The following is a 16,730-nucleotide window of genomic DNA, read 5'->3' as shown; positions in this document are numbered from 1 at the left end:
GACGGATTTTTGACTTTGTAAGTCAATTATGATTTGATTATTTATCCACTTCACTTCGGATAAATAGCCGCAGTGCACTTGGGGGTCCTCAACAGATGTCATCTGTTAACGCTCCGTTATGGACACAATGTTGCATCTTAATTTGAACCATAATTGCGGCATTCTGTCTTTAAGGCCTTTCCTCACCGAACTAACCGATTCTAGCGCCCGGTTCAATTCGTTTTTAAGCCATCCAACGGCTTTGACACCTAATTGTCATGTTTGACTGAAAGTTTATAGCTGCCGTGTGAGTGTGTAAAGAAAAATAAAGCTGGAGAGAAAGAGAGAACCAGGGAGGCTGTGTGTTACACGCCATTGAAATGCAAATATCACTGAAGAACAAGGAGTGGTTCTGTGTCTGTGAGTGTGTACGGCGGGTGTGTGTGTGTCTGTGTGTGTGTGTGTGTGTGTGTGTGTGTGTGTGTGTGTGTGTGTGTGTGTGTGTGTGTGTGTGTGTGTGTGTGTGTGTGTGTTTGTGCATACAGCGGGGCAGCAGTGGGAGAGGAGGGGCACAAATTGGACAAGTTTTTTGGGGGAGAAGGTACTTTAGGAAACAGCCACACACACACACACACACACACACATCCAGAGCAGCTTCACATGACACGCTGCGGACCTGCGGATTTCCAACACCTACGTGCTATTGTGTTACTTTACCCCCGTCCATAAACCGCGTTCATTTTACATTTACAAGTGATCCTGCACTTTTTTCTTTTTTCCCCCCTCCCGGGGCTTGCATGGTGTGCGCGTATTTTGGATGCTCGGATGGTTTAGGGAGCGCTCCCGAGTGCGCAGAAACGTGCCGTGCCATTCAAGCGGCTGATGCCCCCCTCTCTGCCTGAGTCGCAGTGAATCATGTCACGCCGGAAGCAGAAGCGACCCCAGCATCTAGTTAACGCGGATCCGGGGTGCCCGAGCCTGCCATCTCACGGTGAGTAAACATCTTTTTAGGAGGTTTGCGTGCGTTTTTTGGTCTGTTTTTTTTTTTTTTTCATGAAAAGAGTGTGCGACTTCTCGCAGCTCAACCGGGCCAATCGCGACGCTGACGGACGGAATTCACTTTTCGGGGGAAATGAGGTTTAACCTGAAGCAAAAGTTTTAGAGTTTACACGTAACCTGCAGGAATTGTTTGCGCTGTTTGCTGTGCGGGTTTCCGTCGATTGCGGCCATTTTCACAAGTGTATTTACGCGTGGCCGCGTTCCAACAAATGCACCTGATTTTAACAAACTACAAAACTGGAGATAATAATTTGTCAACTAAAGAACCCCCCCGTCCCCCCTGCTTAGTCATTCACTGCAATGGGCCCCACTAAATGGAGGCCGTGGGCACTTTATCCGGGGCCAATAAACGTGTCCCTGTGAAAGGAATAGCGTAGGATTAACTAACATACGTCTGTGGCCATTTTCATGTGCTGTTGGTCCTCTAGGAAACCAACAGGCTGCCCCGCGCTGACTGCTGGAGGTCTTTTGATTAGTATGACGCGCTCTCTTATTTGCTAACAATAAGGTGCACGGGCGGGGGGAAGGGAAGGCAGTGTTTTTGGTAAAGATTAATCTTCCACCCGTCTATTCTCCTCTTCTTTTGCTCGTCCGTGCCTTTTTCTCTCTTCCCCCATTTTCCACCTTCTCAATACCTCCCACCCCCTTCTTTCTCCCCCTTCTCACCCCATCAACCCTATTGACTGTATACTCCGACACAGTTGGGGGGGTGGAGGGGGACGGGGCTCAGATGGATGAGGAAAAAAAAAGATTCAGAGGGGATAGCGAGATTACTCTCACACTTGTTCTTTGTTGCAGTAAGTCACTTCTTCTAGTTCATTAGTTCATGCACCTAAGACTCTGCAGGTAAACTTCCACAAAATAAAGTTGAGCGTTTGAGCGTATTGGACGTGTTGTTTGAGATGTGCTTCCTGCGGCCTCATTTCTGTGATGAAGACACACAGTGAAGGAATTTCACTGAGGTACAGTCTTTCATTCCATCACTATATCACTCCAGGAGGGAATAGTTAGTTTGTCTCTCCATTGTTGTTACCCTCCCCCCTTCTTTTTCTTTTACCCTTTCTCACTCTGTGCTCAAGATTCTGAAAGAATTTGACCCTTGAGCAGCAGAGGTCAGATTAGTTGACCAATCACAGTGTCTGGACAGTGCCCAGAACCCTTAGCGTGGCCTGACCCTTGACCTCCACTGTGACGTAAGGGGGGAAGGGTGAATAGGGAGATGAAAGACGCAACTGCTGTAGGGAGGGGGTGGGTTAAGAGGGGTTATGGGTTGTCCCGGTGATGCCCATTGTCCTCTAAAATGTGTTGCCATAGCAGCAAGGTGGTCTGTAAGCTTTTTTGTGAGTGCAAGATGTTTGAGGAGTTTTGCTTTGGGGAGCACAGATTGAGACAAGACATTACAAAGACTCACAGGCTGCAGTTTCTTCCACTTGTTTATTTGCTTGTTCAAGGCCATTTCCTAGCAGGCATTTCTTTTGAAGTCGTAACAGGATCTCTTGGTATGCGCACACAAATTTGCAAACTAAACTTGTAAACAACAATTGGAATCAATGCCATAAACAGACTAATTAAAGGAGGGCGTTCTGATGAATTTGCATACCTGAATGTCTAGCTTGATATCTGTGACTTGCATAATGACCACACAAGGAAACAAACACCTTGTGATGTTTAAAAACCTTTTTTTTTGTCAATCCTCAGATGATCATCTGGGCATGAAGTCACCATCCACATCTCTTGGCTCAGAAGTGACCTCGTCGGGTTCCTCCTCCTCATCCCCCACCTCTCTACAAGACTGCCAGCCGCCTTTGGCCCCTCGCCCATCCCCTGGTGGGCTCCACGCGCCCTCCTTACCCAGCGAGAGTTCGCCTCCTCCCCACTGGCCCAGCCACATCGCTCCCTTCACCACCTCTCTCCCGAACACCCACTCTTCCCTCTCCCCGGACTTTCCTCACCCCTCGCTGTCATCCCAGACTCACTCACCTCCTCCCCTGGGTCAAACCTCAGGTTCCCACAGCCTGCCCCACCAGGGAAACTCTCACTCCACCATGACCTCCCCACCGATGGGCAGCTCGGCCACCACCACGACTACCTCCTCGTCTTCCTCCTCCTCGTCTTCTCAGTATGTGCAGCCGCACCGCGACAGCTCCAGTCCAGGTCACCAGCAGACCTCCGGCTCTCCGGGGCAGCAGGGACAGATGCACGTGTCGCCGACCCTGGCGGTACTGCTGGAAGAGCTGAGGGTCTTGCAGCAGAGGCAGATCCACCAAATGCAGATCACGGAGGAGATCTGTAGGCACGTTCTAAGGCTCGGCGGCGCCTTCTTCAGCCAAGATAATAACACGCAGGCCCATGGGGCGGACAACGGCAGGAAGTCTACAGGAGCAGCGTCTTCCTCGCCAACACACCCCTCCACCGCCACGCCAGTAAGCGCGGCCTCGTTGCTTTTGACTGGCCTTCCGTCTTCCCTCTTTCCCCAGCCTTCTGTCTCCAAATCAGGTGCTTCACATGTCAATGGCAACAGGGCTCAATCCTCCACTACCTACTCTTCATTATCTTCATCAGCCATTTCATCCACTATTGGCTCCTCTGTTGCGTCCCTGCACCCGCTGTCCTTGTCGCTTGGCCTACCGCACCGCTACCTCCACGAGAAATCCTCAAACACCTCCTCCTTCGGTCATAGCAATGGGATCAGTTTCCAGGCTCCTTCCCTTCCTGCCACGAGCCAATCCCAGGATCCCCAGGCCAGCTCCTCTCTGAGCTCCGCCTCCTCGGCAGGACGCGCTCAACACGTGTGCCGTTTTTGCGGGAAGGTGTTGAGCAGTGATTCGTCACTCCAGATCCATCTGAGGTCGCACACGGGTGAGAGGCCCTACCAGTGTCCGGTCTGCCTGAGTCGTTTTACAACCAGGGGGAACCTCAAAGCCCATTTCCTGCGACACAGAGAGCAGAATCCAGAGCTGTCGCTCTCCCTTCTTCCCCCGGCACTGTCCGATCAACCGCAAAGTGTTCCTGTACCTACCCAGAGGAGGAGAAAACGGCGAGCTGATGACGACGAGTCAGTCAATGGAATCAAAGGAAGCATTCCCGGGATGACCGAGAACATGGCTTTAGGGTTCCTCTCTGGTGCATCCGGCCGGCCCTCGCCCTCATCGCTACCTCTGCCGCCATCAGTGGACATGGCGTTGTTATCCACAGCCCATTCACTGCTGCAGCTGAACAGGGCCTCGGCCGTCGCTGCCGCCAACGCATCTAGCACTGGACTGCCTTCTTCCTCTTCGTCTTCCTCCTCCTCCATGGGCGGCCAGTTCAAAGGAGCCAAGCAGCAGCGTTTTGATGAAAACACGCCTCCTCACTCTGCGCTCCATACAACCTCCCCGTACTCCCAGCTGGCCCACCTCCCCAAGATTCTCTTCCCGGAAGGGACTTCCCCCCACCACCTTGCACTTCTGCGGCCTCCAGGCCACCCGTCCGCCTCACACCTCACTTCGCCTCATCAGCTGCCCTTCCCGTTTCCACCTTTCCCCAAACCGTTGACCTCCTCCCCCTCTTCGTCTTCTCCCACCACCTCTACCCAGACTTCGGACACCTCAAAGTTGCAGCGCCTCGTGCAGAAGCTTGAAAAGGGGGCCTCATCTTCCTTCGGCCCCTCACAAGCCTCCGCCGACGCACATGGAGACGCACACGGCCACGACCTGTCCACCACCTCCAGTGCCTATCGCAGGGAAATGCTGGCTGCTCTCGGCCTGAGCCCGAGTGCAAGTGTCGCTGGACTGATGACCAGCCAGGGAGGCACCACAACGACCATAACCAACCCTTCTCTGCCAACCGCCCAGGCCGCTAACCAGTGCGGGGTGTGCCTGCGTGTCCTCAGCTGCCCCAGAGCGCTGCGTTTGCACCAAGCCACGCATCTGGGAGAGCGCCCGTTCCCGTGCAAGCTGTGTGGTCGTTCCTTCTCCACAAAGGGCAGCCTCAGAGCCCACCTGGCGACTCACCGGGCAAGACCGGCCAACTCCCGCGCCTTGAACTCCTGCCCGTTGTGCCCACGAAAGTTCACCAATGCCTTGGTTCTACAGCACCATATCCGCTTGCACCTGGGAGGGCAAATACCTCCTGACGAAGATATGCCTGCTGAGGACGCGGAAGAAACGGATAATGCTGTCTTCAATGAGTGTGAGAATAACTCCCCATCTAAAGCCCAGCAACTCCTTCCTCTGGCCTTAACGATGAGCTCCAAGTCTCCAATTGATGCTCTCATTTTAGGGTCCAATTCTAGGAAATTCACAGCTGCTGACGCCACTTCTGTGAAGACAGAGGAATCGGAGGGCTCCACACCCAGTGTTAGCCCACCCTTGACCCGTGATCCCCCCTCAATGGGAGCCGAGGACCCCCTGCGTCTGAGAAACAACACCTTGGCTAATTGTAGCCCTGCGAACAGCACCGTGCACTCTGAGGAGGAGACCCAGGCTGACCTGGGCAGCACAAGCCCTTTAAAAGCAACCGTGGCTAGTTTTCATTCAGCTGCGGTGAATGGAGACGAAGAGATGGATGATACGCCTCTATCCCTCTGCATATCAAAGCCTCGAGGAGAAGACGACGCGGTTCATGTGGGGGTCTTTACCGTTGAAGCCTGCTCCACGGACAAAGCCCCGACAAGTCCCGATCCCGTACCCCGAGCTGCGAATGCTTCACCTGCCCTCACCGCACCGGCCAGCCCCAAAGCAGAAGAGGCCAGTGGCAGCGTACCACGGGAGGCACAGGAGAGGGACGCTGCCCAAAGCAATGTCAAGAGGGAGACCACCACACCCGAGGAGCCGGCGCCCGTTCCGGATCCGGTGCAGGGTGCGCCAAAGGAGGAGGAGGAGGATCATCGTGCGCAAGGAAAGCCTTCAGATGACCCCGAGCCCTCGGTCCCAGCGCCAGCCCAGCCTCCCCGCTCTGACAAACCCTACAGCTGCACCCAGTGTGGAAAGGCATACGCCAGTCGTAGCGGACTTAAGGTACGGGGGAAAGATATTGTGGACGTATCATGTCGCAATGTTATTTGAAAAAATGATTTAATCTGTTCTTACTTGTTTCCCTCGTCATCAGGGCCACATGAAAAATCACCCTGGAGCGCTGACCAGTACCTCTTCCAAGGCTCAAACCAGCGACACAGACATTGCAGAGGATCGCAGCTCGCTCACAACCAATAAGAATCAGGTGGCGAAGGAAGAAGAGCAGGGGTTGGCTAAATCCCCCGAGAAAGGGGAACGCACAGATCCCCCACCGATCAGTGCGGCTTCTAGTGTGGTGGGGGGGCAGCCCATGGACACCACTGTGTAGAGTTAGTTTTGTTAAGCGGCTGCAGTCAGTCTTTATGAAGGGTACTGACAAGGGAATGTATTTCTTTTTTTTTTGAGAATCGTTTTCTAGAGATATTGATTGTTATTCATTTTTATCTTTTTTGTATTAGATCTAGTTTCTGCTGTAGTCCCATTTCAAGAGATTTGTGAAAGTAGTATTTTAGTTACCTATTTTTTTATTTCAAAGACCACAGTGAGGCCTTAACTTACACACTTCACAGAATTGTCACAATGAGAATGAATTGTTTGCGCCCTTTTTCTTTTTTTTGGTGATATCTATTTCAGCAAAGACTGTATAAGCTGATTTGAATGAGAGGGTCGGTCCGGTATTTTACAAGATTAACTCCATACCAAAACAGGCCGAAAATTATTAACTGGCAACGTTTGTAAATTGATGCTTCGGTTCCATTTAATGCCTTCTTATTGTTACTTCTTTTCAGTTTTGTTTTTTACTGCCATGCTGCTAAAAGCATGTTTCTGATGTGCTGAGTTGCACTGTGAGTCGCACCGTGTCGAAGCATCTTCTTCAGCGCGTTAGCGACGACGAAGACCACGATGACGATAATAATGATGGCGATGATTGTGTTTTGTGAACAGTCCTTGTACTTACAGCTGTGAAATTTACCTTATTCATACCGATGATTGTAAATGTTTTCTTTTCTTGTTGTCTGGAGTATCAACCCGACGACAGGGATGAGCCCTGTCCGTTATAACCCCGCCTCCTTTAGTTGCCCCCCCTCCCTCCCTAACCGCTGCTCTCCTCTCAAAGCACTCGAGAGTTTTCTGCTCCTGCAGGTATTGTCTGAACTCACTGCATTCCTGCTTTGCCCAGTCTAGTATTTCTATCGTTTCTAAACCCCCTTTTTTTTTTGTAGCAATGAAAAAAAAATCTTCCCATCCCACCCATGTGATGTACAAAAGATAAATAAACCAACGGTGATGTGAAGAGGAGAACTTTGTTGCTTGTCTGTGGTTATTTATGTGAATTAATTTATCTGTTTAGGTATTCTGGTCGCATGACTCCTATTTTGTGTGGTTCCACCCCCCCATTGGTCAGTATGCTTGTTTGTTCCAGCTCTTGGTGTGTCTGGATCGGGGGTCCTTTGTCTGGGGCGCCGGGCTCACTGTCTACTAATTCTGCCTTTTTTGCCCCCAATGTCTTTTAATATGTTTCAGTTCCTCGCTTTGTGTGTGTGTGTGTGTGTGTGTGTGTGTGTGTGTGTGTGTGTGTGTGTGTGTGTGTGTGAGAGAGTGAGAGAAAAGGATAATCGGAGCCTGTATGTGTGATCAGGGGTGCAGCTGTAGAGGGAGGCCCCCCCGCCCTGCCTGTCCTTCCCCTTTCTCTGTCATACGCTCTTTCGTACTCACTCGCTTTAATTTTCTCTTTCATTTCTCTCCCTCACTCTCTCTGGTCACCCCTGTACTGCCCCCTCCCCCCTCCTCCTCCTCCTCCCACCCCGTGTAATGAGCTGACACACAGGAAGCTCTAATCCTCACACAATGCCATCCTTCTCCCCCCCCCCCCCCCCCCTCCCTCCCCAAGTGACTGGGAGCAGGACAGGGGGCAACAGGGACCAACCTGGCCCAGCTGTCCCCAAAATGGCTGCCTTTTAATCCCCTCAGTTTTTTGTTGTTGTTTTTTTTGCCTACAGGGGCTTCTGAAACCATGACAACCTGTAACCAAGGGAAAGAATGCTCAGGGGCAGCGAGCGGGACAAAAGGAGTGAAAGGAGCCATGTGTGAGAAGTTTGTCCACATGCGTTCGTGGGCCGACAAGAGACGTGTCTCAATCCAAAAAAAAAGAAAGAAGTAATTTCAATAGTCTTCAGTATAAGAAAGGAGCACGGAGGTGAATGCAAAGGTCCACAGGTGTGAACGCCATTGCTGATCACATCTGAGCGATTCGTCACCAGTCAATTCACGTGAATTAAGTCTCCGTGGACATTTTGTCCTTCTCAAGATGATTGACGTAATCATCTCCAGGAGGAAGTACAACAGAAAAGCCTCCGTTACAAGAGTCAACAACATTTGGAAGACAAAGAAGTGTCCTCATTTGGCTTTTTGTCATTTTAGAACAGCCTTTTTGTTGTGTGTCTGTGAGTAACACAACTGTTGAGACAATAGGCGGGACAAACCAGTGAGGAGGCTTTTGCTGACAGAATAGTGCAGATATTCTTTCACACGCTGTACAAGTGGAAGCTGAACTTCCAACTACGTTGATAAAAAGTTTGTATTTGTACTTTTGAAACTGTGCTGTCATCAATTTAAAAGAACACTCAAAGTCACAGTGAAATGCACTAAACTGATGTTATGTCCTTCAGTGTTTCTTTGAATCCACCAGAGGGAGCTGAAGCCCAAAGGTCATCCATCAACAAGTCAATCACTTCATGCATACACACATAAACTCCTTTTTTGGTTTGCATATCTCACTGTTTTTCATCCTGCACAGAAATGATCGCAATATTATCTCTTGTTTTTTTGTCTAATGTTTAGTATAATCAAAACAACCTCACACCAACATGATAATGCAGAATAGCAGGTTTTAAACGTTACACCAATTTAAGATCACTTGTTTTAATGTCATTTTGTGTGCTGTATAATTGAGGGGTTCAAGGCTCTTTATGGCCCGTTTCTATTATCTAATAAAGGGGCATTTATTTGTTGGTTAGAGAGGCCAGTTGGATTTAAAGAGATCCTAATAAAGAATCACCACCACCACAGTGTAACAGCCTCTTTCAACTAAAAAATGTTACTTATTTTCTAATCGCATTCGAGTTCATCTTAATCTATAACAAAGTTAATCAACAAATTGAGTGGTCGACAAGTATGTTTCCTGTTGATTCTCGCAATCAGGAGGACGTTACTTCAAAACAGGCTCATTGTTACTTTCTCTCTAAACGCATTAGCTCGCCGTTGTGTTCATCCCCACATTAATCAAACGATGATTGTACCTGGTGGCTGCAGGTAATCTCATTAAAAACCTTTCATTCTAACGTCACAAGAAGAGTCCATTGCGCCCTCCCCTCTCCTCCCCTCTCCTCCCACGACTGGTTTCCTTGGAGGTACAGTGGGATAAAACCAGAAGTACATAAAACCAGAAGTAGCATCAGCTGAGAGACGCGCCGCGGAGGAAACCGATGCGTAAAGGCGCACGAAGGAGCGCAGAAGAGAGCGAGAAAAACAAGGAGAGGACGAGCTGCTGAGGAGAAGAGAACACCGTCAGGCTTTAACACCCAACACAGGTTTGACACCCACCAGGAGGAGAGAGAAACGCGTCTGGAGAAGGTGAGTCCCTCTACTAAGCGGACTGTTTTACCTGTGAGTGAATCTACGGGGCTTTTTGAGGTTATGAGCACCGATACGAGGTGAACACACTCTCATCTTAACTGTGATGTCAGCCCACGTTTTGCCTCATCCGTTAAATCCTAGTGACAAAAGTTGCTTTTCAATTTAGCCTATAAAATTGTTATTTTAAGTTCTTTACGGGTTGCTGAAGTTACAGCATCTTTCAGACTTAAATAAAACGTGTGATAAGATAAAGGTTAGTTTTGTTGATCCCTGAAAAGAACAGGAGATGACTCATCCCCCCTTAAAAAGAATTCTGATTTAGAAAGTGACCTTGAGTAACTCAAGAAGGACTAACGTTATCAGCGGCTTTTGGACCTTGCACCGTCTTTCTGTGCGAGCCTCACCTCTCAGTGTCTGTGCTTTGATCACATGCAGGAAGCCTCAGTGTCCTGTCCTTCTCCACAGACACTCCTCTGGGAACCCACGTGCTGCCGGTCCGTTTGCTGCCTCAAGGTACCCGAACTTCTCAGTAGCTCATCTCCATATTTGGCCTTGTTCGGTTGATTATAGACAGCGTTGAGTCTTGGTAAACACCTCAAAGCCACCATTTTAAATGCATGAACGTCTTTTTCCCCTTTAGTCACCGCGAAAAAAAAGGTGCTTCTTTTAAATGAACGCACTTGAATTCAGCAGGATGCAAATTCATCTTCTCAAAGTAATCTGGGCCTTGATGCGGCACTCTCTTTTCTCATTCAAAGCCCCTCTGGCCGATCATTCAATTGAAAAGTTTGTAATACTGTTTGTGCTTCTGCATTTTGAGTCACAAGTACTTATTGAAAGCGGTCATGCAGAAAGGTGAATGAGCACGACGCTCCTCGTGTGTCTCGTCAACCTCCACACACGCCGAGGATGGTGAACTTTGGAAAGCACGTGACCGCCCACTCTGCTGACTCTCTCGATCCCAGCGTGTGTCTGTGTGCGTGTGTGCGTGTGTCTGTGTGCGTGTGTGAGTGTGTGTGTGTGTGTGTGTGTGTGTGTGTGTGTGTGTGTCGGCGGAGTGGTGGGCAGCTAGGAGTCCGAAACGTTCCCAGTCTGTAACTCTTCCCCGGCTAGTGTGGTTACTAATGAAGAGCCGGTGTTTTCAGGCATGTGGCGTGTTTGCTCCCCTATCTCTTCTCTCTGTCAATACACTCAACCTTAAAAGGCCATTTGCTGTGCGGCCTAATGGCGCTCCGATCCACAAAACTGCCCCCCAAACCCCACAGTGTCCAAACCAGTTTGGCGTGGGTTCTTTTTTGCATGTTTGTTCCCACATTAGTAACCTTTGCATGTAAATATGTTTTTGTTTGACTACATTGGGACAACACGACTGCTTTCTGTACGTTGCCGTGGTAACTGCATCACTGATGTGACCCGTGTTCCTTCCGCAGATGGCAGGAGAGGATCACAGATAATTGGGGGGAATGTTTTAAGTCTTCTGTCTTACATCGAGGCTCAGAACCGTCACCTGTGACTGAACCCGCTCTCCCTTTTACAAAATCAAGCGACAAAGCACAGAAACACGAACAATGGCGTCCTACAGCCCCGCCGCGACACGGGAGGAGAGCAATGGCGCGAAGCCGAAGAGCCCGGACGAGTCCATGCAGCTGAAGAAGGAGATCTCCCTCCTGAACGGCGTCTGCCTGATCGTGGGGAACATGATCGGCTCGGGGATCTTCGTCTCGCCCAAGGGCGTCCTCATCCACAGCGCCTCTTACGGCCTCTCCCTGGTGGTGTGGACCGTGGGAGGGATCTTCTCCGTGTTCGGCGCCCTGTGCTACGCCGAGCTGGGGACCACCATCACCAAGTCCGGGGCCTCCTACGCGTACATCCTGGAGGCCTTCGGGGGTTTCATGGCCTTCATCCGCCTGTGGACGTCCCTGTTGATCATCGAGCCGACCAGCCAGGCCATCATAGCCATCACCTTCTCCAACTACATGGTGCAGCCCATCTTCCCCACCTGCATAGCTCCGTACTCGGCCAACAGGCTGCTGGCTGCTGCCTGCATATGTGAGTACACATCTGGGGTGAATCTGTGTGTGTGTGTTTGAGGCGACATGGAATGATGACGATGATGTTTCCCCATCTGAAAGAGAGCATGTGAGCTTTTCAGACTGGAGAAGTGAAAACGTGTGACAGCAGTGAGCAGTCAGCACGTCTGTGGCAGAGAGAGAACAGGAACTGAGCGAACCTCGGAGCCCGTTCGCCAATTACAACGACTCAGGGGAAAAGGCCATTTTACTCAATCCCAGATTGAGTAGAAACCTCAGCGTGATGTCCCGCACTGGAAGACCTGATTCACAACTTATTCTGTCGTTATGGGAACGGGAACAAACTGTTCTTAAAAGCTGAAGTAAAACCAGCACAGATTGCCGAGGTAACCAGAACACAATGTTCAACCGACAAAGAGCAAAGCTGAGAAACTGAATTAATCAATCAAAAGTAATAAGTTCACGAAACTGCTCACCGGGGCAACCGGGCACAACGAGACAAACACCAAAGTCGGGCAACCGCACAGCTGAGACAAGAAGGTTATATCTGACGGACAATACACTTAGTGCTATTTTGCAATGAATATGACGTTTTTGCCCACCCACGCATGCATTCTTGAACTCGCACTTAAACACATGCACATGAGCACTTGTGCCATGCGGCGATAAGCAGCGCCGAGGAGGAGAGGCTGATAGCGCTGAGCTAAAGTCCTGCGTTGAGACTCTGACCTTAACATCAAGCCAGCCGCGCTTCTCGCCACTAACGGCCCTTTCTCTCGGTTTTATCATTCTGTTATTGAGAAAAGTACATTTTTACACCCGTTTTTTCTCCATCATTAAACCTGAGAAAAAGCGAGTTGAAAGTTAGTGAGATCTCCATTCACATCTGGACCACATTTCACCCCCACTACCAGTTTTTCCGGCCTCCCGATCTCACACCTCCCACCCGTCTAACCTTTCACTGTCCAAACACCACGCCTCTACTTCTGTGTGGCGAGGCCTCCGTGTCCGCCGCTCATCACCGGCCGCCTCCGTCCGGGGCCGTGTGTGCGTTCTCGCCACCCGTTGGGAACGGACCTGTTATGATCCTCCGCCCTGTCAAGGTGGTGCAAGACGATAGTGTTATGATCCGTCACCCGGTTTTGGTGTCTCTGGGGTCGACGCGGAGGGGTAACGGAGCGGGGGCTCCGTGAACTTGTAGATGAAATACGTCCACTCGGCTGGTTGGCAGGTGAGATTGTTCTATCGGTGCTTGTGAGACATTTTGGGAGTCGAGAGGAGGATTTACACGAGAGGAAACGCCGCCATGTCAGCGTGGCCCTTGGAAATGAGGAAACCTGCTGCTTTATGAACTTGAAGGGCTCATTTGCTGATAAGAGGCCAAGGAGAGATAAGACACAGAAGGAAGCACGAAAACATGTTTCCCCACGAACGTCAATGCTGCTCACGATGAAGGAGAGCAATAAGCTCAGAGCGCCTCTACTATCAGTCACTCCGTCACCAATCACCAACCTTGAGCGGAAATATACGACATCATCAGCCGCTGGGCCTTTTCACGGCGCTCCTTTAAAGCTGTTGAAGTGTGTCTGACTTACACGACTGTGTGTGTGTGTGTGTGTGTGTGTGTGTGTGTGTTGTATGTGCTGCACTCAGCTGTTTCCTCATCTGAAAAACAACAAGCCAGTCTGCTTAAGTCAGCAGCAGCGTTTCCTTAAATCGGCCGTACTGCACATTTTGCTCTTTAAACACTCAGTTTAAAGAGCAAATGTCGCCCGCTGACCCTGTTAAAGGATTTGTTTATGTGTGTGTGTGTGTGTGAGTAATACGTTTATGCATCACCTATCTGCTCTGGTTGCCTCCACTTACCTCAGGTTTGCTGACCTTTGTGAACTGTGCTTATGTGAAGTGGGGCACCAGGGTCCAGGACTTCTTCACCTACGCCAAAGTCATCGCTCTCATCGCCGTCATCATCACGGGCCTGGTGAAGATCGGACAAGGTCACTAACCAGAATACCACACAGTATCTTAAAGATGCCAATAGACTTTGACACCAAACGTCTGTGCTATAACTGAGGAGTTTATGAGGATAGTTGTTGCTATCGTAAATTAAATGGTCATGTTGGTGATTTCCAGGTCAAACACAGAACTTTGAGGGCATGTTCGAAGGCTCGTCTCAGGACCCGGGACACATCGCTCTGGCTCTGTACTCGGCTCTGTTTTCATACTCGGGATGGGACACCCTCAATTTTGTCACCGAGGAGATCAAGAACCCAGAGAGGTGAGGATGTTTTACACTTTGATAGATTTAACCAACGCACAATCCAAGAAAAAACCTGTCAATCCTTAGTTTGGATCAGATTATTTTATTAAGAGCTGGGAATAGTGGTTAAAAAAAGGTGTTAGAAGATCTCGTAAGCTGAAGATGTTGTTTTTTGTCCTGACATCCTATTTGGTCCCGAGCCCTTTTTATAGTTAATCTCGTGTGATTTATTCCTTCGAGTCCCGGAGGAAATGCTTCCCTTCCGGTGCATTTGAGAAGAAAAAAAAAAAAAAGAAACCGCTGCAGGAAGCAGGCTGCTAGTTCTGTTGTGGTCTGATCAACACTTGTGCCATTGACTTCCTGAAACGTCACCCGATTAGAAACAATCACCAACTCGCGAGTACGTCTGAGCCTCACGGTGTGTTTCACACAGCCGGGCATTGATCAGATGAAACAAGACGACACATGTGATTGGATCACAAGCCGTTCCCGGAGTTCCCAGGCAGATTAAGTGACAAACACCCCCAATTTATCACAACCCCCCCCCCCTCCATCGTCCCCCTCCCTTCCCCCTCAACCTCAACCTCAACGCGCTGAAGCTCACGCATCTCCTCTGCTTTGCTTCCCTCTGCTGTTGGCTTGCGTGGACTACAGGAATCTGCCGCTGGCCATCGCCATCTCCATGCCCATCGTCACGGTGATCTACATCCTGACCAACGTGGCCTACTACGCCATCCTGCCCATGAATGCCATCTTAGACAGTGACGCCGTGGCTGTGGTAGGTGCACGTGTCATCCTCAGGAACTGGCTTTGCTCTGTGTCTCCAGCTTCTCACCTTCTCATCCTCTCTCTCTCTCTCTCTCTCCAGACGTTTGCAGACCAGGTGTTTGGCGTCATGAACTGGACCATCCCGTTAGCCGTGGCTCTTTCCTGCTTCGGAGGACTCAACGCCTCCATCCTGGCTTCCTCCCGGTCAGTGGCCGTTTTATTTTTGTATTTTCTTGTACTTATCAGCAGCTTGCTCGTCACTCATCAACCCCTCCGTCGCCTGTTTTCTTGTCTCCCCAAAAAGGTTGTTCTTCGTGGGCTCCAGAGAGGGTCACCTGCCCGACTCCCTGTCCATGATCCACGTCCACCGCTACACCCCCGTCCCCGCCCTGCTCTTCAACGTCAGTCTAAGCCCTTATCGTTGTTTCGTTAGCCGCCCCGTGGACTCTGCATGTATTTTAATCCTTGTTTATTTGTTTGTTGTTTGCCTCTGCAGGGCATCATGGCTCTGATATACCTGTGTGTGGAGGACGTCTTCAGGCTGATCAACTACTACAGCTTCAGCTACTGGTTCTTCGTTGGCCTGTCCATTTTGGGGCAACTGTATCTGCGCTGGAAGCAGCCGGACAGGAAGAGGCCGCTCAAGGTAAGAAGCAGAACCAGCGGTGGCTTTTAAAAGGTGCGGAGAACAAAGCGTTTACCCTGAGACGTCTCCTCGCTTGCACCGTTGACCGTCCACTCGTCTCTTCCCTCCTCAGCTCAGTCTCTTCTTCCCCATCGTCTTCTGCGTGCTCTCGGTCTTCCTGGTGGTGGTGCCGCTCTACAGCGACACCATCAACTCCCTGATCGGCATCGGCATCGCCCTGTCCGGAGTGCCCGTCTACTTCCTCTGCTGCTACACTCCGGCCAACAGGAGGCCACTGCGGCTACGGATCCTCATCGGTAAGATGAACCTTTTAAAGCAGGGGTCACAAAACTTGCGTGACCTGGTCAGGTAACATGTAAGGAAAGTGTGTGGAGGATGGTGCAAAAACTTGTGTCGGGTATCAGCGCTCATCTCCACCCCAAAGAAGTCTTTTTGCTAGAGAAGCTCAGTCAGGTCGAGTTAACCAGATATCGCGGCCTGGAAGCACTTTGCTTGGACTCAACTCTCATGATGCACAGCGTGATTCCATTGGGTTTGTCTCACAACAGACGAACTCACCCTTTCTGCCGTCTCTCGTCTCTTTCAGCTAAATGCGGCCTGCTGATTCAGAAGATGTGCTACTCTGTTCTGACTGAAATGGACAAGACGGAATAGATGTTTGGTGCCACCGCCCCCGGCACCTGTACCCAGCGCGGCCGGCCGCCTCCACGAGGCCCCCGCTGGGCGAAGCATTTGGGCTCGAGCTGGACCCAGATCTCTGACCTGTCAATCAAACATCCGGCGGTCATCTTAATGAACGATGGCGCCCGGGTGCTTGTTGGCGAGAGTTTGCTCTAACGGACTGAGACTTCAGAGAACATTTTAATGCCCTCCTGAAGAAGTCAACACCTCTTTGTATCACAGAACTGTACGTATTAGTAGAGAATTATTTAATTGATGTATGAAGTATTTTGTGTGAAATGATAAAAACAATTGTAACACCTTTCTGATTTTATGGGAAGGTTGCGGATCATTTTTCTGGTTAAATTGTTTTAGTGGACAAGAGAGCAGCTTTGAACCATCACAAAAAAATCAATCAATGCGATTACAATATATTAATCTGTATTTCATAATGTTTCCCTGCTCACTAATGTGAAGGAGAGGTTCATTAAGAGGTTTTATACGTTCAGCCGCGAGGTCTAGCAAAGGGCTATTTTTACACTAACTTACCTGCGGCGTCGTACTCCAACTCGCCGTTAATGTAGAAGACAGACGGTTGAGCTGAAAACACGTATTTATAATAAAATGACTTGACAACATAAATGTACTTGATTCCTTCTTCCTAGTTCAAGTGTGCTTACAGGGGAAGTGTAAAAATA

At 50.0% G+C, this 16,730-nt stretch overlaps 2 protein-coding genes across 7 annotated transcripts; both read left to right on the top strand.

Annotated features, from left to right (window-relative positions):
- The first annotated feature begins 411 nt into the window (after nucleotides 1-411).
- Nucleotides 412-7,331, top strand: LOC120821437 (uncharacterized). Its single transcript, XM_040179949.2, has 3 exons — nucleotides 412-970; nucleotides 2,737-6,035; nucleotides 6,127-7,331. The coding sequence occupies exons 1-3, from the start codon at nucleotides 895-897 to the stop codon at nucleotides 6,358-6,360; spliced, it is 3,609 nt and encodes a 1,202-aa protein (XP_040035883.2). The 5' UTR covers nucleotides 412-894; the 3' UTR covers nucleotides 6,361-7,331.
- A 1,954-nt stretch (nucleotides 7,332-9,285) lies between these two features.
- slc7a7 (solute carrier family 7 member 7) lies at nucleotides 9,286-16,674 on the top strand. 6 transcript variants are annotated; one of them, XM_040179963.2, is made up of 11 exons: nucleotides 9,401-9,665; nucleotides 10,134-10,181; nucleotides 11,213-11,717; nucleotides 13,570-13,695; nucleotides 13,832-13,976; nucleotides 14,613-14,736; nucleotides 14,827-14,930; nucleotides 15,031-15,127; nucleotides 15,223-15,372; nucleotides 15,485-15,668; nucleotides 15,959-16,674. In XM_040179963.2, the coding sequence occupies exons 3-11, from the start codon at nucleotides 11,237-11,239 to the stop codon at nucleotides 16,024-16,026; spliced, it is 1,479 nt and encodes a 492-aa protein (XP_040035897.2). In that variant the 5' UTR covers nucleotides 9,401-9,665; nucleotides 10,134-10,181; nucleotides 11,213-11,236; the 3' UTR covers nucleotides 16,027-16,674. The 6 variants fall into 6 exon arrangements, with proteins under 6 accessions (XP_077961764.1, XP_077961762.1, XP_040035897.2 ...); XM_040179962.2 differs by having other exon boundaries at nucleotides 10,104-10,181; XM_040179961.2 differs by having other exon boundaries at nucleotides 9,419-9,665; nucleotides 11,099-11,717.
- Nucleotides 16,675-16,730: the final 56 nt, after the last annotated feature.

The sequence above is a fragment of the Gasterosteus aculeatus genome, chromosome 7, assembly GCF_964276395.1.
Source record: "Gasterosteus aculeatus chromosome 7, fGasAcu3.hap1.1, whole genome shotgun sequence".
Classification (NCBI taxonomy): Eukaryota; Metazoa; Chordata; class Actinopteri; order Perciformes; family Gasterosteidae; genus Gasterosteus; species Gasterosteus aculeatus.
The sequence above is the reverse complement of the archived record's forward strand: the minus strand, read 5'-3'. Positions and strand labels throughout refer to the sequence as shown.